Consider the following 23269-nt stretch of genomic DNA (forward strand, 5'->3'; position numbering starts at 1 on the left):
AAACACAGAGAAATCCCCATTTGTATCTATAGTGGCAGAAAAATCTTTGTGACCTTGGAAGTGGTATTTGCTACTTGAAAGTTCTTTTGAGGATTACATATCAAAGCTGTACGTCACACCTGAGTTTCTTGGTCTTACAAGGAGGGATGAGGTGGACAATATGTGTGATTTGCTCTCTCTTACAAGAAAAATCTAGACAAGATATAACCTGAGTGTTACTACAGTGGTTCCTCATCTCCAAGGGGAAGATTAACATAAAGACATGATGTGCTGATCTCATTTACAGTGGGTCTCAACGTGTTTATAACAGTAACAACTTCAGATCTACTTTTTCTGTTTAAATTTCTGTTTTTGTATCAATCACTTTTTAAAAATTTCTGAAAGCATAGTATTTAAACAAATGTTAGACTTTAGGCTGTTTTTATTTTTAGCAGATGAAACTTTTGCTTTATCATTTCACAGTAGGGTTAATACTTTGAAGAAGAAATGCGGAAAAAAAAAAATAACGATGAAGACAAACTAGAACTCTATCATAATGTGATAAGTGAGGTCCCAAAATTTCAATCACCCGAAAAGTTCACCCTCGAGGTTCACTTACTGGGGATTAGCGAAATGGGTGGGAGAGGCTCACAGCTTATTGGACTGGGGTTCTAGACTGGATACAAATCCATCCAAGTTCTGGCTGCAATTGGTGCGGTTTAGTGGCGGTTGTTCCCTGAGGCAAAATTGGAAGGAATGGTTTTTGGGTCCTGAGATTGGCTGGGACTTTCGGGGAAATGGCAGCAATTTCAAGAATCATCCAATTAGTTCATTTCTAGGGAAATGGTGGAGAAGAATTGCTAAGGGGGTGGGTTTCTCCCTCTGCATCCTCACTTCCTAAAAAGAGCTCCCCTGCCTGACCTTCCGCTCACCCCCAAAGGAACATAACCTTTCTCGGCCCCATGCACTTTGAGAATGGGGCTGGTCTCAGCCCCTTTGCAGGGCACCTTGTCCAGAGGTTTACCTTACTTTGATGAACATGTTGAACAAAAGGGTGTAAAAGAAAGTCATATGCAAGTAAATATGTTTTTGATGGCACCACATATTGCCTCTATATTTCAGACGGTTCTAATAGCTCATTCTAATCTAGTCACTAATTGTTGCTGCTTCACCAAGCGTTTGCTGACAGAAATGGTCGTACCACATTTAGAAAAGAAATCAAATCTGCATTATGGAGTCAGCATCATTATATTTCTAGTTTCATGCATGGTGGATCCCTTATAGAGCTATATTTAATGTACTTCTAATTAAAAAGAGGGGGGAAGTGTCCAAAGCTTTCTCAATGTTGTCTCATCTTTTGTTTTTGTTTGTGCAGCTCACCATGTTAAAACGGGCACTTGCGAGGTGGTGGCCCTCCACAGATGCTGTAATAAGAACAAGATAGAAGAACGGTCACAAACAGTCAAGTGCTCCTGCTTCCCCGGGCAGGTGGCTGGCACCACGAGAGCTGCTCCATCTTGTGTGGATGGTGCGACTTCTTCCATTACTCATTGCGATAGTGTAGCTGGGACTGCGTAGCATTGGAACCCCACTCTAATGCTGCTGACTGAGGTCAATCCTCGGGGAGCACGCTGTAAATCATGTGGTTGATATGAGGTTATTTGGGGGGCATTTTGAAATCTAAAATCCTTCGGAGGGAGGTCTAAGATCTTATGCAGTTTTGTTACAAAAGGCATTATAATGAGGTTCCAACAAGTCCATGTGCTTCTTACTTTGATACCGTGAAATATTGATTTGCCACCCAAGGAAGGGTGTGTGTGTGTGTAAATTAACTGAGGAAAGAAAGATAAAAATAGATGATTAAATAGTATGGGTTTCTAATCCTATGGATGGTTGCTAAGAATAAAAAAATAAACATATATATGAGTAAATGTTTAGCTGCGGATAGAATTTACATGAAATAGTGATTTTTTTGAAGATGCATCAAAATAAATAATTTCTTTATTTGAGGCTGCTCCTAATTACAATAGGATATTAATCTTTGTATGAGTCTATTTAAGTAATGTTACCATAAATAATTATTTGTTAAGTGCTCATATTAGCATGGCACATGCCTGGGGTTAATGGTTACCACAGAGAGTAAAAGAAAATTGTGTTAATTCTAATGCCCTCCTGATTTTCAGCCTACTAATGGGAAATATAACATTTATTCTAAAATGTTGAATCTAAACTGGTCATGGGCTTATTTTCTTATATGTTTATGTAAATCAGTGCATGCACACATCCTCATAGTTTCTTTCCAATATATTAGTTTTAATAAAGCCTATATGTTCACATTAGAAATCTTTAAACGACGTGTCTATTGTTAATAATACTATATTATGCATTTAAAAATTCGTTAGGAAAGCAGATCTCATGTTAAGTGTTCTTACTACAATAAAATAAAATTTAAAATAAAAAAAAAATCCCTTTAGTCAGAAAATCTAGAGAGATTTAGCTCCTGTGGACAAAAAAAAGAAGCTTGCCTCAAAACCCAGTCTACCCCTGGGGGGAAGAATTGGTGGCTTTCGTTCCTCTTTAAATGTGCCCCCAGAGAATTAACAAGCCCAAATGGAAAACATTGAATCAATTTTTCTATCTCCTGTAGCTTCAATAGTGGAACAGAAATGGTGGTGCCATATGCAGCCGTGTCTTGAGGGAGAGGAGTGTAAAGTTCTTCCGGATCGGAAAGGATGGAGCTGTTCCTCTGGGAATAAAGTGAAAACAACCAGGGTAAGTGGAAAACCATCTTGGGAAAGCAAAGTGTCTCTGAATTAATAGAGTGTGGGGCTTGTGCAGTGACATCTCTAAGTGGTGGTTGTACAATGAGAGAGTATAGTTTTCTATAGTACGTTTTTTTCCCATTTTCTCCCCAGCTCATTTTTTCATAGCACATTTTTATTTCACTCAGAATAACACCTTCTGCAGATTGCCATCAACTGTCACATTATCTAATAAATAAGCACTGTTCCGTCATGAGATACTAACACAAATGTGAAACCCCCCCAGGATGCATGTCAAATGCTGGGAAGGTGACCTTAATCCCTTATTCTTCTGATGGACAGTCATCTGAATAAATTCTCAAAAAAAAGATTTTATTTTATATATGACAATTAAATTTTCCAACTAAAAGATTCTTTCATTTTTATGAAAGTAATTATTTTGATCTCCCTGATTTCTGGATCAATAAATAGTTTTTAATGGGTAAGTTTGTAATCATTGTAATGGGTTAGTGAGAGGAGTTTCCGAATCTCAGGGTCAATATGACAAGAATACTCTTCAGACAATGCATTTCAGCTTGCAGTGACTGACCTCTAGGGAATGGGAGAGAAGTGAAAAACAGTTAGCTTTATTCTTTGATTTCCTGACTAGTTCGATGGATATTCTGGACTGGCAGAATTTAAATTCTTTTCTTGGTAGAATCAGCAAATGAAAGCTTGTTTTAGTCTTGTTTTGCTTTTTCTCTGAAGGGAAAGCAGATTATTGATTAGAATTGGATAATTGGGGACTAGAACAGAATAATGGCATATGGGGATGTTTTATAAGAAGGTAACGAACTAGAAACTAGTTAATTTATGATATTGTTTGACCATAGCAGGTTTTTTTTAAACCTCATTTGGACACAATCAAGAGTACTATTTTATAATGCCGTCAGATATATAATTTAGTCTACTGAATAATAACTGTTCAGACATACATAGAAGTAACCAGGTTTACAATAGTATAAATAATAACTTTATATTTTGTGAAATTATTCCTGACTTTAACTTGTTGGCTAAATGCTGGTACATCTTTCCAAAATCCAGAGTGCCTGATCAGTTAATTAGAATAATTGTATTATTCAGTTAGTTAGCACATGATATAATCCATATTGATTTGTTAAAAGCATTTTGGTAATATAAAATTTCCTCATAAGCTACTTATAGCATGAAATATTTTTTTCCTAACACTATTAATTCTTAGTCCAAAATAGCACTCACGGAAATTCACTGCAGATTTGAGATTCTAAAACAGTTTTTTAAAAAAATAGTGAGCTCTCTACAACTAGATTCTATATTTTTATTACTTCAGTGGACATAAGGAAGCTAACATTTATTGGATACTTAAAACATATGCCATATACTGAAGAAAGTGCTTCATGTGAATTAGCTCATTTAATCCTCTTAATAGCCCAGTGAAGAAGATAATATTATTATCTCCTTTTTACAGATGAGTAAAAGAAAGCTTCAAAATGTTAAGTGACTTCCCAAGGTCATATAGCTGATTAATAGGGAAGGCAGGGTTCAAACCACAATCTTATTCCAGAACCTAATCTTTAACCTCTAGTTTGTACCAGAAAATTTAACTTACTCTTAAGTAATGGATGAAAGTTTTCTATAGTACTGTTCATATGAGGTAGACCTTTAAAAATATCTTTAACCTTTTGGCTTATTGAAATGAAAAGGTCAAGACCATGTGATCTAAATTCTCGTAGTAAATTGTTTTAGAAGCGTTGCTTCTTGTTGTGCTGTATTCTCAGTGGTCCAAACTTAAGATTGAGTCTCTGTTTCACAAGTTCTTCGTAATGTAATGAAACAAGAAGGAGGAGAGACTGAGAGCTCGTGAGTAGGGAAGATCACATCTAGATCCTCTAGTTTTAGTTATAAGGTGCTCTCCACATGTAGTGGATTGCACTTCTTATTTTTCTCTCATCTCTTTTGCCCTGGAGAACAGCTCTTAATGGAGGACCTCATTGACAAGATTGTGGAGAGGATTTTTGCAACAGTAGGTGTTTGGATTAAATTACTTTTAAGATTCCTTCCAACTATGAGATTCTATAATTCTCATTTAAAAAGGAAAAATCATCATCGTATGTAAGGGAAGACAAGAGGGCTTAAAAGAAGGAGCTTCTTGAGTACAATCAAAGTAATTTTTTTTTTCCTTCACAAGAAAAAAGATTCCTGGTGAAAATGAAGGGACTTAGACATTTTCAACTAAAGGAGCATCATGACATTCCAAATGGCTAGGCAAAAAGATGTGCGATTATGAATATTAGTTTGGCTCACAAAACAATCTAGGTAAATTTCTCTGAGGCCCTAAAGAAGCAAGGTTTCCAAGGTCTTCAGGTCATTATTTTTCTGCCATCTCCATGGAAATAGTGCAAAAGTATAGGAAATAAGAAAAATTCCTGAAATAGCTCAGCCACAATATTACTTTGCCCACAGTGGAAGTGTTGGACAGAGGTGGTTTCTGCCATACATAAATAGCAGCAATATTATTGAGAAGAAACCTAATCATTATCTTAATCATTGGTATTATTTTTCACTGGCCAGTCTTAAGTAAGGTAGCCATGGCTGTGGTGACCCAAGCAGCCATTGAAGCCCTGATTTGGCAGGTCCTAGCCACAAATTGGAAAATCTAGAAGTTAAACAGGAATAGGTTACAAAGTAACTGAAGAGCTGCTCTCAGCCAAAAGTCATTTGTGTTTCTTACACAAGATATGTTGGTCTTGTGGGATTATCAGTGCAAGCAAAATGGTCCAAGAAATGATTAAAATTTGCAATAATGTACATCCTCCTTTATAATTGCCCATATCCAATCTGGAGTGCTCTGGTAAGCCTAATGTTAGGAAAAAAGCAGTCAGCCAAAAACAGCAATGAGGCTTGCTTGGCCTCATCAGAGATGTGTAGTACCTTCCAGAATTGACTACAAAGCAGGGGCTGCGTGAATTCCTCATTGAAGACTACTTTGGAACTTACACCGTACTTCCTACTATAAATGTGAATTATATCCTCTCTGTCTTTGTACTGGCTTCAGGAAGCTTATTGTTCTGACCCATTCCCTATTTGTCCCACCAAGGGGAAAAGGCAAAGCACAGAGAGCCCTTGTTGGAACATCAATATTTTACATGTGTGTTCTTCAAAACCCCAATCATTTAATCTGGAGAGAAAGGAGGATGCAACATTTGTTTCTGGAACCCTATTTCTTACTTTAAATGTGGAAACTTATGACTGTCTGTGACATCCATAACCATCTATTGTATTATTTTTGAGAACTCCTAAGTTAAAAAGAAAGACAGGAAAAGTCATGAAAGCCTTTTGATTTCAAACTCACTTTCAAAGATAAATAGGAAAGAACTTTTCAGAGTCATTAATAAAATAATGGTCTTTCCAGTGTGAAAGAACACATAATTATATGCTAATTATCTAACGCAAAAGTGGCAAGGGGAAAGGTGATGCAGAGCTTGTAAGATGTGAGAAAAAAAATCTTTGATAACATTGTTGGAATCCTCAGAAAAAACAGACTGTGATTTCATTTCTTTTAATGTTTTGATCTTCTCTCTCTGAGGAACATCGCCTAAAGGAAGTCACATTCTGCTTTTAGGATTTGCAGCCCTTGGCCGTTGGTGTGGGCTCCAAATTCCAATGGTCACTGCAGCTCTTATGTCGGAGTCTTATCTAAGGAAAAATGAACTTAACTTCATATTAAACAAGATTTTACGTTTTTATTAGAAACATTATCTTTATGAATCATGGTCTATTTACTTTTCATATGCTTAGGAAATTTTCTGGATAATTTTTAACTAATTGGAATTCTTTCGTCTTTACTTATTTACTTAAAGTGCCTTAAGCAGGTAAGAATTCTGTAATTTTTTAATGTCTCTTTACATATAAATGGATTTGAAGGGTAGGCATAAAATATTTTATTTTATTGTATAATGCAATGAAAATCAACAGATATTAAGAATTTCCTGTGCATAAACATTCTATAATAATAATGCTCATATTACAATCAAAGCAACAAAGGCAAATATGAAAGTATTTACTTAGCTCTTAGAGTGTACTGGGCGCTCCACTAAGTGCACTGCAGGTATTATCTTATTTAATTTTCCCAACCATACTAGGCACTAACAAGGGTACGAAGATGTATGGCATGATCCCTGCCAACCAGGAGTGTGCCCTTGAGTGGGGTAATGAATAGTGTACAGCATTATTCTTTTCTTTATCCACATGCAGCCCACTGATGATAGACATTGGCATCACTGGTATATGTAAGTCAAGAATAACATTGTTATAATAATGGAGATAGCATAAGACTTTAATTCAGCTTCCTCATCTGCAAATAAATGAGGATGGTGAGCTAGATTCAATTTCAAGTTCCTCTAACCAATATTTATTCTTTGGTTCCATATGCCAAGGACATTTCTAGCTTCCTTTCCAGCAAAATTTATATGACATTAATAACTGGCTAATCTCAGAAGATAGATAAGCATTAGGTCTTTAATCCTTTCCCTTTAAGGGAGGAAAAAAATAGCATCTTATGATGCTTTGTTGATTAAAGCCTCAAGTCATCCCCTTCCAGATGCGGATTTTATACCAAGACTCGGTGACTGTGCTCTGTTGAACAGCGTCTAGGGATGCTGTTTCAGGCCCAAGGCAAAGGAAAAACACAGCAAGAGGAAAAAGGTTCATTTCCTCCCCTTAAGGTGGTGCAATTTGTGTGAATTCTTCAGTCTTGGTGCTCTCTCTAGCCTTGCAAATTTAATCACAGACTTAGGATAGTGTAGTTCTTTCTTGACCAGCCATTCTTAGCAGACACATGCTCCATTCATTTGTCTTCATTTCACCTCAGGTCAGGCCCTAAATTGCACCCTGGTCCATAGCACAGAGCATGATGGTCTTTCAGGCTGTGATGTTCAAATTATTTTGATGGTACCTACAGTAAGAAATACATCTTACGTTGTGATCCAGTATGCACACAACACACACACATACACTCGTACACCCCACACTAAAATTAAAGTCCTGATTTTTTAATTTTATTTCTTCCTTCCGATCTCAACCTCATAAACTGATTTTATGACTGGCCAATATGTTACTATATGCAGTTTGAAAACCAGTGCTTTAGGAAGTGGTATTTGACTGCTTCCTGTGTCTGCTCCATGGAAGTGATAGCCACTGCTAACTTACAAAGAGATACAAACTACTAAACAGACAGTTTTCAAATCAATTCACCTGTTACATTTTAATTTTATATATTTTTTCAATGTTTTAGGGCAAACATTTCATAAGATATTATAAAATATAGATTTCATGGCAAAGAATGTGTATACTGTATATATTCATTCATTCAACAAGCATTTGAATGTCTATTATTGTCAGGTGCTAGTCTAAGTTCTGGAACACAGTATGGAAAAAGATCAGATGGGAATTCCTGCCCTCATAAGGCCTATATTCTGGTAGGGTATATTAGTTTTCTATTGCTGCCTTAGCCAGTTTTGTGACTTATCACAAATTTAGTGACATAATACAACGTCCATTAATGATCTGTAGGTCAGACATCCAGGCACAGTCGGCTGTTTCTCTGCTCTGGGATTTACATGCCTGAAATCAAGGGGTGTGTTTCACCTTTCTCAACAGAGCTGTGTTTCTTTCTGGAGGCTCTGGGGGAGAATCTGCTTCCAAGTTCATTCTGGTCATTGGCAGAATTCATTTCCTTGTGAATGTAGTAATGAGGTTTCTGTTCCCCAAGTGGCTGTCATCTGGGAGACTCTCTCACCTCCCTCAGAATCACAGTGCCTCCTTCGTCTTCAAACCAGCATGGCACGTGGAGTTTCTCACACTTTGAATCTCCATGACCTCCCCTGCCCTCCATCTCTCCTCTGCTTTTAAGGGCTCAGGTGATTACGTTGCTTCCACCCAGATAATCCAGGGAGAACTCCCTATTTTAAGGTCACCTGATTAGCAACTTTAATGACATTAGCAAGTCCTTTCACAGCAGTACTTAGATGAGTGTGTGTTTGAATAATCAGGGGACAGAAATCTTGGGGGTGCATCTTTAGAATTCTACTTACCACACAAGAAGAGACAAAAGATGAAATAAGTAAAGCATATAGGGTGTTAGATGGTGATAGGTGCCGTGGAAGACAGGAACGCAGGGAAGAGAAATGGAGAGTGCCTAGAAAGGAAGTTTGCATATTCGACTGAGGTCTTGAAGGAGAGGAGTGGATGAGCCACATGGCTATCTGTAGGACAAGCTTTCCAGGTAAAGGGAAGAAGAGTACAAAGTACCTGGGATGGGAGCTGCCCTGAGAATATCATATTTGAGGGATAGCAATGATGCTGGTGTGGCTGGAGTGCAGTGAGCAAAGCAAGTGGTGGAATTTAGGGTTAGAAAGGTTATATGAGGCGTGTCACGACTGACTTAAATTTTTGTCCTGAGGGACGAGTAAGTTGCCATTAGGTGAGATGGAGAGAACTGTGGGAAGAGCATGTTTTATGTTTTACATTAATATCCACTATCTCTAGGTCATTGCACTTAATGGAAAATTAAATATGGTAGGACACTTTGAATTTGATATTTATGAAGAATAGGTGAAAATTTTTTACTATTGTAACAAGAAATGCAGATATTGAGTGAAATTCATGTTAGAAAAGATTTAAAATCTCAAGTGATATGGACATTTGGGAAAAAAACAATTAAAAAACTATATAAATACCTTAAGGATAAGTATTTTATAAAGAGATACAGACAGAAATAGATTAGTATATTGAAGGTATTTTTTTCCCTCAATTAGATATTGAGTCCAAAGGTAGGTACGACACCAAGCTAGGTGTCTAGGAAGTAGCATTAGAAGTAATATTTTCAACCTGATGTTTTAAATTTAAGAGCTGCTTACTTAATTAACAATAATTTAATAGGGCCAAGAGTGTCTGCCTTGAAATTTGTTTAGAGTTATTGGAAATTCATGCAAAAACTTTTAAAAACTATATTATTGGGCTATATTTCCAAAACTTGGCCTGTATTTTTATAATTAAAATGAAAAATGGGCAACATCTGAGCGCTTTGACGTTCCTGTAAGATTTAAATGTGCCTGTAGTATTGGAGCCACGTGTTTATTTATAGGTGTTACTGTGAATATTGTGCTTACAACATTATTATTAATTGTGTTTGTACATTGTAATGGACTCTAGTCTGGGCATCACAGAGTTTCATTAGCAACTGTGAAGTACATCTTTAGGCTGCTGCCTACATCCTGTGAGTTAAGAAGTGAGGGCAACATCCCTCTTACCTGAGGTCCAAGGGCTAAAATTCTGTCAGGGATTTATTTTTAATGTTGAGGAGCTTGATGTTTGTTCAGAAGTAAGTATTCCTGGGAGAGGCAATACTTCCATCTTTTTTTGGTTGTCTAGACTACCTTATTAAAAGAAGAATAGACCTTATTAGACTTGAAGACTAGGAAGGGAAGTTCAAGGAACCCTAGTTAGTGGGGCTCTAGGCCTCTTCCTTTTTCTGTGGTGGGTGACAGCCACTGTTAGAACATACAGGGAATCGCCCCTGTATACATTCATTCTCCCATGGCTCTTTCCCGCCTCTACTCCTCACACATTTTCTGTGGAATTTAAATCCCTTAATCATTGATTTCAAATCCAATTTTATTTTCTTTCTTTGCAGAGTAGGGTGAAGGTACAGCTGAGAAATAAAAAGTAATTTTTCCCACAAGCTCAGCGTTCCAAAGGCTTTATGATTGGTGCTGAGCATGTAGAGGAAAACATAGCTGTGACCTAATTCCCCCCTCTCTTCAGGATGAGAGTGAATCCGAGCTCCCTGCCAGGCAATCCACCTCTGAAGAATGGAGAGCTGGTTGTGAGGTGTGCCCAATACAAAGGACAGAGTTCAGTTTACTCTATAATGATCAGACTTTGTCTAGGGTACCCAATAAAGTGGTCTTCACCAACTTTGAGTGGGCTGGCAAAAAGAGGCGTATGTAAAAGACTTGGTGGGTATTTACCTCAGAGAATAGAAACACTAGGAGTCACATGTTTTAAAGTATTTGAACATATATTACGTGAGAGAAAAAATTAGACATGTTCTGTGACTACAAGGAGTACAATTAAGGCCAAGGAATAACTCTCTCAGTGTCAGCTCTAGATGATGTTGAATGGGCTGCCTTGGGAAAGTAAGTTCCTTATTTCTGGAAGTCATCAATTTGTGACTTAAAGGATGAGCAGAAGTTCAGAGTCTATTAGTTCAATTTACCACAAGAAACAAAAAACCAGCTTGTGCAAAAGCATGGAGGTATAGAAGATCATGGCTTGCGCATGCAATTGAAATCAGTTCATAGGGTAACTACATGTGTGTGAGGAGAAGGGGGTGATGGGGTATCCTTGGATGGGGAATCATGGCAGGCTGAGTTTATATCATGATGGCCTTTTAAATGCCATGCTAAACGATTTGGACGTTATTCTCTCAGCAGTGGTGAACCATTGAAGAACCTTAAGGAGGAGAGGAGAAGGGTCTAATTTACACTTTAGAAAGTCTATTTGGCTACAATTTGTCCACTGCAGGGAACTGAGGGGAGTATGAGATAACGGGCCTGAACTAAGATAGGAAAGTGACATAGCGGGGGTGTAGAGAGCTAGGAAGTAGAATCAAGAGGGCTTGGTAATTAATTGAATATAAGAAGTGAGTGAAAGGGAAAATCCCAGGAAGACTCATACATTTCTGATTTGACCTATTGGTTGATACTGATTGATAAAGACATGATGAGGCGGAGATATCAAGTGGAGAGGTTGATAGATAGCCTTAGAGATCAAGATAGAAGTCTGAGATCAGTTATTCCCTAGATGGTGTTGAAATAATTAAGAAGGCTCTCTCAGAAGGAATGTGTTGAAAGAGAAGAGCATCAAAGACATTTTAGCAGCTAATGTAGAAGAAGGTACCTGCTAAGGAATGTGATGTGTGGACTTCCAGGGAGCCAGGGATGTAAATTGATACAACAAGAATATGGAACCTACAGACAGATTATGCGGCCTCTCAATCTCTTTCTGAACATAGTATTTGCAAGAAATACTGGAAGTTCATGATATGTTAGCTAGATATTATTTATTCTATTATAATCTTAAAACTTGTCTCCTAGTTGGATGGTGTCATTGGTAACACATTGTAAACACTGCACAATATGCATCTATTTAAAATAGAATGCAGTGTTAGAAACGTTTAAAAAATAAGAATAAATATGAATCTCTTTAGCAGAATTAACAAATTTCATTCAAGGGAAGCTTGTCCATTCATTTGTTCGTTTACTCTGTAAAGATAAATTGAATGTCTGCTACGTGGCTATGTGCCTGATATTGTGCTAGGCTTTGGGGATTCAAATTTTGAAAAATCATGACTCTTTGCTGTCCAGGAGTTCACAATCAATTGCATAAAACGTCAGTAAATCACTGTCACGTACAGAAGTGGTAGGACAGAAGTTTGTGGAGGTGCCACGGGAGCATATTGGCAGTTTAATATTGCATGGCCTATAACCTACCTACACTCAGGGATAACAGATTTTCATGCCATTCAAAGACAATTTTTCAGTAATTTGTCTCCTTAGTATATAGTGACTAAACACAGTCAAGATACTATGTTCTGTGATGTCAAGATTGAACTGAGTTGTTCTCCACCTTTGCATCTGGTATTATGCTAACATAAGAAAACAAAAATCCAATAAAATGCTGTCTCAACAAGATTACATTCCTATTGATGAACTATTCATGCAGAAAAGTCCAACATTGAATAAATACTTTTAGGAGAGACTTCTAAATCATTTAAAAATTTTCTACCAGTTATAAAATATGAGAGAAGAGAGGAGAGGGGTTTGTGTGTGGGGCCGTAGTAATAACTCTAAATTGAAAATAATTTAAGGTTACCACCAGCAAATGAGAATATTGGAACTTAATAACATTGCACATATTTATTAATGCTTTAAGCTGATAGAACACTTTAAAAATCTTTAAGTAGCATGTATTCCTTACAGCAAAATCAGCCATTCGACTGAAATGTGATCTAAGATAAAACTCAAATTGCCAAATTAAGACAAGGATACAAAAATCTTGATAGTTTATACTAAGCTAGGGAATGCCATTTATTAAAATGTTTAATATTGAACTTATTCCAGATGAGAGTTATTTAGCTGTTGAATGTACCTTTAGCTCCCGTGGTTCGGCGTTGTGCTGTTGACTTCCCATGATTCATGGTAGGATTAACCCGAAGTCAATGAAGGGCTGTTCTGCTGAGGTTCTGCCTACTGTTGACTGTTTCACCTCTAATTGCTTATGCTCTAGTGGTGGCAAACATATTTTACCTTGACCTTGCTTCTCCTATTCTCTTCCCAGTCCTGTTAAAAGAAAACTAGGAGTGAGAGAGAGAGGGGCAGACTAGGTAATATCAGGCGGTGTAAATTCATTTTCAAAGGACATTTGCAAATAATTGAATGTAATCTCTGCTTTGCAACTTTAAAACACCCTATTCTTGAAAGGGATGCTTCAGTAATTGTGGGGAGAGTTGATCTGCTTAGCCTGTTTCTAGGATTCAGATACTGAGATGTTTTTATTCTATCTTGAAAGAAATAAAATTGAATACTCAACAGACACTTTGGCTGACAGGCAGAAAAATTTAAACGGGTATCATGATTAGAAATCTCAACCTCCAACTTCAATTACAGCATGTGATTGATTTGTGAGATTACTGAAGGCAAATGGCTGACCAGACAGTCAACCATTGTTTGAGATTAAATTTCACAAATTAAATCAACTTGTTGAGAGCACCCATGCATATATAATATAGATGTGAACTATCTGCTTCCACATTATAACTTGGAGGATTTCTTACATCAGCTGTAAGGGAATTCCCTTATGAATAAAGTTTATGATAAAAGTTGTTAACAGTAACTTTTGACAAATTCACATTTCACCTATGTAATGGTCTAAAGAGACCCTATTCAGTGAAATTGTATCACATCACTATATAATACCAGAGGTAAAAATCAATATCATAACATGAAAGAAAAGTGTTCATATCAGTGGATTAAAAAAATCTAGGGTAGATGTATTTTCAGTAGTACCAGTAACTTCTCACTAAGGGTTCAGCCTTTCTGAGGTTACTGCAATTACAGGAAGATAGAGAAGTTGTCAGGAGGGATCAGGTAATTTTTAATTCTCCATTTCACCCAGATTGGCCAATCGTGGTTGCCGTACAATGATGTTAAGTCTACTCAACTTGTCAAAGTCCCACTAGAATTTATCAACCTAATATCGTCCTCCCATTTCTTCTGCACTGGGGTTCCCTCAACTTCATCTCTTCAAATGTACACTAGCTCCATCTCAGGATTGAATGCTTACATAGGATGCTAAGCTCTTCCAGAGTACTACTGGGTGAATTTTGCTAGGAAGATGATGGAATATTAATGATGCCACCCTGGGTTATGCATAATTAGGTGTATGTCACTGTGGTTGAGTCTTGCTGATGATTTTTGGACAATTTCTTCTTTGTTTCTTCACCCTTCTATGATTTCACATATCTTTTGCTTTGGAACAGGCATACTTGATTCTCCAGGGAAGTTCTCTTATTTTCTCCTTTTATCTAGTACAAAATGGGAGCTCCATAATCAATCATGAAGACTAATCCCTGTTCAAAACACAGATGCCAACTCCCTCTTTATAGGTTTTACAAGGGGAATGTTCCCATTGGGAGAGTGTCTCTTTCAACCTCCTCTAGAAAGAAGTTCAAGAAGTATTGTAGCTGTTGCTCATTCATCAGATGACCTTGTTTATTCATGGGGCAGTTTAGTATAGGAATTGTATGTTCAGAAAGTCAATGGCGAGGTATTACTTGCTGTCATGGTTAATCTTATGTGTCACCTTGGCTGGGCCATATGCCCAAATATTTGATATTTCTGTGAGGGTGTTTTTGGATGATATTTACATTTAAAGCAGAGGACTTTGAGTAAAGAAGCTTGCTCTCCATAATATGGGTGGGCTTCATCCAATCAGTTGAAGGCCTGAATAGAACAAAAGGCTGACCTCCCTAGTCCTATTAGTTCTATTTCTCTAGAGAACCCTGACTAATACACTTGGATGCTTTAATATTTTCAACAATATTCAAAAATGGATAAAAGATCAAGATAGCAATATAATAATGTTGATAATACTATTAATAGCTTTCTTTTGCTGAGTGAGAACTTTTGCCAGGTCCTGTGCTATATGATCTAAACAAAATATTTCTACTAGTTACTATAACTGGCATTTTCAGTTTTATTATTCTTTACTACAGATGAGAAAAAGAGGCTCAAAGAGATTAAGTAACTTTTCTAAAGCTACATAATTAGTAAGTGGTGGAGGTCAAACACAGATCCGTCTGATTCCAAAGTTAATACTCTTTCTAATTAAATATATTGTTTCTTAAGAAGCATAACCATTACAATGTAAATATATCTTCTCAATGTTTTCTAAGAAAGTTTTGACTAATATGGACATGGCCGTCGTTGTTCTTCAAATGTTATGACTACATAGGTGGTAATCTTAGAAGTGTTGTGTATGTTCAAAACAGTGTGTGTGTGTGTGTGTGTGTGTGTGTGTGTGTAATCTTCCATATACAATTACGAGGGTCAAAGAACTACCAATAGGAGAGAAGGGATTTCTACAGTTAGAAATAAAAGACTGTACAGTTACAGATAAAAGAATGGTAGTAGTTTTCACAAGGTATTATGTGAGGAACTGGCAGCTTTCATCGGGGAAACCATACCATCCATCAAGATCCATCCATTATACCCATTCAAAGGGAAGTACTTTTTGTACTAAGATGAAAACAAGGACAAAAGTCTTATGTATCACTTGAAGCAAGGTGCTCTTGGAGCAGGCGTAGGCATGCAGAGTTGTGCCCATTTCACTAATATTAAAAATAATGTGAGAATCTATGGAGGCTACAAATGCACTGTACATCACTTAAGTAACCTTTCCTCCAGGATTTTCAATTGCCAACTGTTGTTTTTACTTAGTGGAAGGTCTGTACAAAATTTACCTGTAATTATAATTCAGTGACTCCATTGTAGGCACCCACCTCACAACCACTTTCAAACAGGTTTCTAAGTTAAGCATTTTGATTTGGAATTTCTGTGAGTTCTGGAATTTTCCAATGCTGTTTGTAGACACTCTGTTTCCTAAGATTTTAGGTATTGTACTTCATTTTGATGATGTTCTGATGCAGATTAAACAGATATTTTTTCAGTTATTAAAATAATATTGAATACCCACTATATGTCAGGCTCTGTGCTAAACCCTGGGAATACACTTATGAGTAAGACAGTCTTTGTCCCAGAGAAGTTCCCACTCATGATCTAATGGGATGGATTCTGCATTAGTCAGACTAGGTTAAACAGAGAAAAACAAGAATAACAACCTTCAAATCTCAGTAGTTTAAAATAAAGGTTTATGTCTCACTCAGGCTATATCGCCATCATAGGTGGCCTTGGAGTGTCAATTCTGGATCTTCCTCATTCTAGAACCAAGACCGAAGTGCAGATATGATTTGGAATATTGTTGGTCGCCATGGTAGAGGGAAAGATAATTCTGGAGTGTTTTGCTCTAGCAATTATATAATCAGCCCTGAAGCAACAAATCTAACCGCAATTCTTGCTCAAAACTATTATGGATACACCCAACTGCAGGAGATTCAAGAAGTGGAGTCTTTTCATATGCCTAGGGGATGTTCTTTCTGTGTGAAAATTTGGAGATTATTTTACTCTGTATGTTGTACCTGTCAATGGCCATGGTAGAACAAAATCATATCTGGGTCATTACCTTGCTAAGCATTTATTGAACACACATAAAACGCTAGTCACTGTGTCAGGAACTGGATATCCACAGACAATCTTTCTGCTAAGTGGAGATGCATCTTCAGATTACGCATTTTCTTGTCCCATCTACAGTGGAAGTTTTGACGTATTTTTTCTTATGTACTTCTTCAGATTACTTACCTCTTATTATATCTATGAGATATCAGATTAGTTTGGAAAGGGCAATCTTTTGTGAAGATATGCTAGGCACACAAGTAGTTAAAAAGTTGTCATCGTAAATCGCCTATGCCTAAAGGATGCATTTTTATAAGGAAAAAAAACCCCTGTTACTATACCAAAGAAAAAATTCTTATTCTTTAGTCATACCACACACAACAGAGGTAAGAACTGTAGTCATAAAAACATTCTAGAGCTCTATGCCTAGCTATTTAAGATGTAAGCAAGGAAGTGTTGCTCCTTGGGAAGGGACTAATAATCTGTATTTACTTTAACAGGACCTTTGCATTAAAAAAACTCAAAAAACCCTAAAATGCTGAAGACTCCAGAATGGCTCCGAGAGTTCTATTCACTTTGCCTTAATCACTCACATGGAAACATTGCTGGGAGCTTCTATCTATCTGTCTGTCTGTCTATCTATCTATCTATCTATCTATCTATCTATCTATCCATCCATCCAACTGTTTATCTAATCTTCTATTTATCTATCATCTATCTACCTGTTTTTACAATGGGTCCCATTTGCCTCAGTGAGAAAAGGCTGCTGTGTTCTGCTGAGCATGTCTTTAAGGATGGTGTAATGACTAAGAAAGCAGTGTCTGGAGTCAGATTACTTGGGTTCACATCTCAGCTGTGCCACTTATTAGCTGGTGGCCTTTGGCAAGTGACTTTACATCTGCTCCTCAGTTTGCACGTTTGTGAGATTGGGACAATAATATACCCACCACATCTTTTCCTTATGTGGATTAAATGAGTTCATATTTATAAAGTGCTTAAAACAGTTCTTGGTCAAGTGTAAGGGCTATCCATGCTTGTTAAGTAAAATACATAAATCAAGCAAGCCGGCAAATAGGTTCATAAAATGGGCCAGCTTTCTCGTAACTCCAGCATGAATGTTATTATTCCATAGTCGTCAGTCTTATTAAACAAACACTAATGTAAAGATATCTCAAGACTTCCTTTACTCCCTCCATTCATATTTAAACAAGGGCTTTAAAGAGAATGCACACAGTTTTTTGAGGGTTTGTCTATCTGCACCTATTCTCTTTCGGATTAGCTACAAGAATTCATCCTAGACGGAAACCACAGAGATGGAATACGTGGATTCCAGTGTCTGTAATGGTCACAGGCAGGTCATTCCAGTTACTTATCACAGACGGGCCAGGTAGGAATGTTGTGTCAGTCAATTGTACAGGCACTTTTTCCCAGGTTTATGCCTCAGGAGAAGCCACAGTTTCTCCTTTACAGCCACCAGACACTGCCTTTTCAGCAACATCTCTGAGGACTTCTCAGAGCTACAAAGCGAAGGAGGCATTTTTTTTCCCTGACCATTGCAATTGTTATCATTGACTCAACTGGTATTTCTGTATCCACTGGTACTGTTCAAAGACAGCCTCACACAAAAGTATCGCTTTATGGTTAAAATGTTTCATTAACTTAAGAGGGAGGGATGTTATGCTGGGGTCTCTATGCCAGGTTTGTGGGTGTGTGTGTTTTTTCATTTTAAGTTTTTTTGAGGTTTGCCTGTAGCAATTTAAGATGAGTTTAGCTTGGTGTAGTTGGTGCAGCAGTAAAGACTCTTTTATTGAAAGTTGAGCCACCCTTGCCCATTTTGCTGTTACTAATACAGCATTAATGTTCTCACTAAATCACAAAAACACCAAGTAGCGACTGATGCTGAAAGTTTTTATAGATATTCAGCAATTATTCCTATTTATGAGGCCAATAATTCCTATTTATGGAATAACAAAACCTAAGTGATATTTTTTAACCTCAGTACATTTCAAACAAACTGTGTTATATGTACGTTTTGCTCTTAGGAGATAAAAAAAGTTATGTTAGAACTTATTTGCATAATATACTTTCTTTATAATTTATCCTGACTCTAGAGTTCATATTTTATATTAACAATGGAGTAATGAGAATAATCTTAAATCAATAAACTTATGTTTTTGAAAATATTTGTTTCAAATTACTGTTAGCAAGTGTTTAAAAGTTACCATTTATTGTATTCTCACTACAGGCATTATTGCATTTAACCTTCACGGTATGTGATGAGATAAGGATTAGCTCCATGTATAAGGATGGAAACTGAGGTTTTTGTAGTGAAATAACAGGGCCACACAGATAATAAATAGCCAAGTCAGGATAAGCCCGTAATGGATGTTCTTAACCCCATGCTCTTAACCATTACTTAATAATTTCTGAAAATCTTAAATTCATGGTTTTCTTCGTTATCATCATCAGTAGATGAACATTCAGTATATGTAGGACACATTACCTCTTAGCCAAATTTTAATTATTTATGGTAAAGAAAAGAAAAATACTTAGGGGAAATTGAAATTCACAGACAATTCTCATTTTTCAATTTTAAGCAAAATTCCATTATAATAGAATTTTTCATTATAATATAATAGAAATAACAAAAAGTCCAGTAAATGAACCCTATACTTGAGACTATTAGTGTTTTTAAATAGATCTAGATTTTGTAGAAGCTTATTTCATCTCTTTGTTATAACAAATCTTTTATCTCAAAGATAATAGTGTGTGCCATGGCTTTAATTTGATTGTCAGAGTTCATGACCTTGGATTACAATACTAACTGATAATAATATAGTCAGTCTTTCACATTACGACCTCCATGGCTCATCTTTATAATGGAAAAGTTGAAGAAGTTTGTACAGAGCTATATCTAGGAACTTTCCTCAATGCCAACCTTAAAAATTTATTAGCAACTTGATGTGATTTAATGGTTTCAGAAATGTTTTATGCTTCAAGAAATGCTCCCTTTTGTCTATCACAGTAGCTGAAATTCTTGTATTAGAAAGTCATTCATTCAAGGCTTGATGATTTCAACATTTAGGAGTGATTTGCTAAAATTCAAATTTCCACAAATATGGTAATTACTCTCTGTGGGTGATGATATAATTTATTGTCCATACTAGGGCATATTTCCAGGATAAACCCAACAGGAAGTCAGGACAACAGGTGCACCTCAGGACTACCTAGGCAAACTGGAAAATATAGTCACCCCAAGTGTAAGTGTAAGTAACTACTAACTTCTGTTTTGAGCATTGGATGAAAGTTAAGTTTGGAGAGAAGATTCGGTCTAAACATAATTTTCATATGGAGGTACTATGTGGGTAGAATACCAAACTTAAATTTAAATATTACATAATTTGGTGGATGACTAATCAACACTAATTTCATCAGTAAAATTGAACCTATATAACTTGATTTTCACTTTTAGTCATGGATATTTGGTAATATCCTCCAAGGACCTCCTTCTTCCCCTCCCTCAAAAGGAGACTGAAGAATTTAACAAAATATAAGATGGTATACTTGGAGGCACTGGAAAGCCAACAAGAAAGTGAAGAATTACTGGTCCAGGATCTAGAGGAAGATAAAGACCAAGAGATATTAGTCCAGTTTGGGCAGTTCCCTAACCCATGGAGGCAATTGTCAGTGTTAGAGGCAGTGAAAAAAAGGCAAAAGAGGGGCTGGCCCAGTGGCATAGTGGTTAGGTTTGCATACTCTGCTTCAGTGGTCTGGGGTTTGCAGGATCCTGGGCACGGACCTACACACTGCTCATCAAGCCATGTTGTGGTGGCGTCCCACATACAAAATGGAGAAAGATTGGCACAGATGTTAGCTCAGCAACAATCTTCCTCGAGCAAAAAGAGGAAGATGATTGGCAACAGATGTTAGCTCAGGGCTAACCTTCCAAACCAAAAAAAAAAAAAAAAGACGAAAGATAGGATAAAGGAATCTAGAACAAGTGGAATAAATAGAAAGTACTTCTTAGATTTTAACCCAAATTTATATTAAATGCAAATGGCCTAAATGATCCAATTGAAAAGCAAATACAAGGATTGTCAATCTGCATCAAAAGATCAAAATACAAGTATTTACTATTTAACAGAAGTGCATCTAAAGAACAAAGAAAAACTGAAAATAAAAAAGTAACAGAAAAGATACACTATGCGAACACTAACTTAAAGAAAGCTGATAGAATGATATTAATACTAAAGAATTTGTGGCGACAATTATTTCTAAGGATAGACATTTCCCAACGATGAAAGGTTTGATGCCTCTGGAAGAAACCACATGATAAGTAGCTTTCTGTTTACATATGTGCTTGCATACTACTTCCATTTTTATGAACATTAGTAAAAATAACATTAAGTTCTTGCCATGGTCAAGCAGTATTATAAGCACTTAACACAAATTAGTTCACTTAATCCTCACAATCACCCCATGAGACAGGCTTGATTATTACCCTCATTTTACACCTGAGGTGACTGAGAAGTGAAGAAGTTGCCCAAAGTTGCGGAGCCAATACGCAATGGAGCTGGACTAAACTCAGGCAGTCTAGCCTCCAAGTTCTGAGAATAAACATTTGAGTAGGAAAAGCCTAAATGGACCAAATCATTTTGGCTTCCCCTCTGCTACACATTTCAAACCAGTTTGCCATGGAAGGGTAGCACCTGAGATATTCTTTTCCCTCTGCTTCACGTATTAGTTTAGATTCTTCTCCATCTCTCACTCTCAGAACCGCCTAAAAGCAGAGATATGGTATTTCTTCTCGTGACTGAAGTCACATTTCTCTTGAACTTCATTATCCCAAGAACCACTGAATAGTTTGGGCGAGAGATATCCCTTCAAAGCTTTTCTCATAGACAGGAAAAGCTAAGTGCCACAGTGGAGGATGAGTGGCCGCCTTCTTCTAGACTGGTTTTCACTCCAGTGGATGCGTCAGTCTAGGTGGATTATAAGTGAATGCATGTCATGCATTCAGGAATTCTTTGCCACCAGTCAGCTGAAAACATTTGACAGGAAAAAGTTCTGGTACTTTTCCTATGCATATACACACACACCCACACACTCACTCGCTCACTACCCTCTCCTTCTCTAAACCTTTGCAGGCCTTCACTGTCTGAACAGAGAGCACAGTGGCTTCCAGGGCTTATAAAATGCAGTCTCTCAAGTGCCTTCAGGCTCTATCCAGTTCCAATTTCAGGGACGAGGCTTTTGGAGGGAAGAGGGTATGAAGCCATGTGTGTTTCTGGTAACTTCAATGTTGTTCCTTTTTGTGTGCCCCCATGAGAACCAGGACCATATCTGCTTTTGCCTGCTGTTTACCCTCAGTAAGTAACATAGGAGCAATAATAACATTTGTCGAATAAACAAAAAAATAGATGAACAAATGAACACACCTCTGTGACCTCGTCTCCTATCACGACTGTCCCCCTTACTTACTTCTCCTGCTACTGTTCCCCTTACTCACTCATCTCTTACTGCTGTCCCCCTTACCTACCTATCTCCTGCTACTCTCCTCCTTACTTACTACCTTGCCGCCACACTCCCCTCCTTATTTTCCTTGTCTCACTTCATTTGCACATGCTGTTCCCTTTGCCTGAAATGCTCTTCCCTCAGCTATCAGCTTGATTGGCACTCTTATGTCTGTAGGCTTTTACTAAAGTCTCACTTTTCCAGCAAGTCTTCCCTGTCTCTGCTAACTAAAATTGTACATCCCTGCCTCTAAAATCTTTCTCTTCCTCTTGACTTTTTCTCTTGGCATGGCCGAACATATTTTAGGATTTTGCTTATCGTGTCTGTCATCTGTCTGCCTCTCTAGATTGTCAGTTTCACAGGGGCAGGGATTTTTGTCATTTTTTCACACCTGGGACAGTGCTCGCCGCTTAGTGTGTGCTCGCAATGTCAAGTAAACAAATGAGTGGAAGCACTGGATAGGCAGAACCTGTTTCACTAGGTTTGAAGCCCAAAAACAGGGATCTCGGTCCCCAGATTATCACTTACTGCTTGTACATATCTTTGAGAAGTTTCATGAAATTTATCTGAACTTCAGTTTCTTCAACTGTAAACTGGGGATAATGGTAATTAGTAACAAGGACTAATAACAGTAAATAGTAAATGGGGACAGTCTCAGAATAATTCTGAGGGTTACAAGAGAAAATGGATGTGCACTGAGTTGCCATCCAGATGCCAGCAGTTATGATCTGAGAGGTGGAAGCAAAGGGAGGGAGCAGAGGGTTCCAGGTTTCCCTGAGCAGCAGATGGATCAGCTGCTTTTGGCATTCTTGTCTTGACCAGAAGATTCAGTCTGCTGCATTTTCCTAAGCGAAAATTAACTTCACTTTGGCTTTCAAAATACCAGCCTCCATATTTGAGAAAAAAAGTGGAGAGAGATCAGGCATGCTGAACCTAAATATAGAGTGTATAATAGAGAGAGAGAGAGAGAGAGAGAGAGAGAGAGAGAGAGAGAGAGAGAGAGAGAGAGAGAGTGTGAGTGATTGCATGCACAATATTGCTTGGGGGGATGAATAATCATTGTGGTATTTGTTTACTCTATTGGATTATAGGAAGTCTGATGATATTTCATCTGCACCACCATAGCTGATGTCAAGTGAGCAT

The 23269-nt window shown here is 37.3% G+C and overlaps 1 protein-coding gene across 1 annotated transcript in view; it reads left to right on the plus strand.

Annotated features, from left to right (window-relative positions):
• Positions 1–23269, plus strand: part of TAFA2 (TAFA chemokine like family member 2) — a 406461-nt gene that overhangs the window by 369629 nt on the left and 13563 nt on the right. Inside the window, exons 3-4 of the mRNA XM_058557753.1 lie at positions 1355–1507; positions 2627–2751. Coding sequence (XP_058413736.1) covers positions 1355–1507; positions 2627–2751 — 278 coding nt within the window. The remainder of the gene's footprint in view (positions 1–1354; positions 1508–2626; positions 2752–23269) is intronic.

Source organism: Diceros bicornis, chromosome 17 (genome assembly GCF_020826845.1).
Source record: "Diceros bicornis minor isolate mBicDic1 chromosome 17, mDicBic1.mat.cur, whole genome shotgun sequence".
Taxonomy (NCBI): domain Eukaryota; kingdom Metazoa; phylum Chordata; class Mammalia; order Perissodactyla; family Rhinocerotidae; genus Diceros; species Diceros bicornis.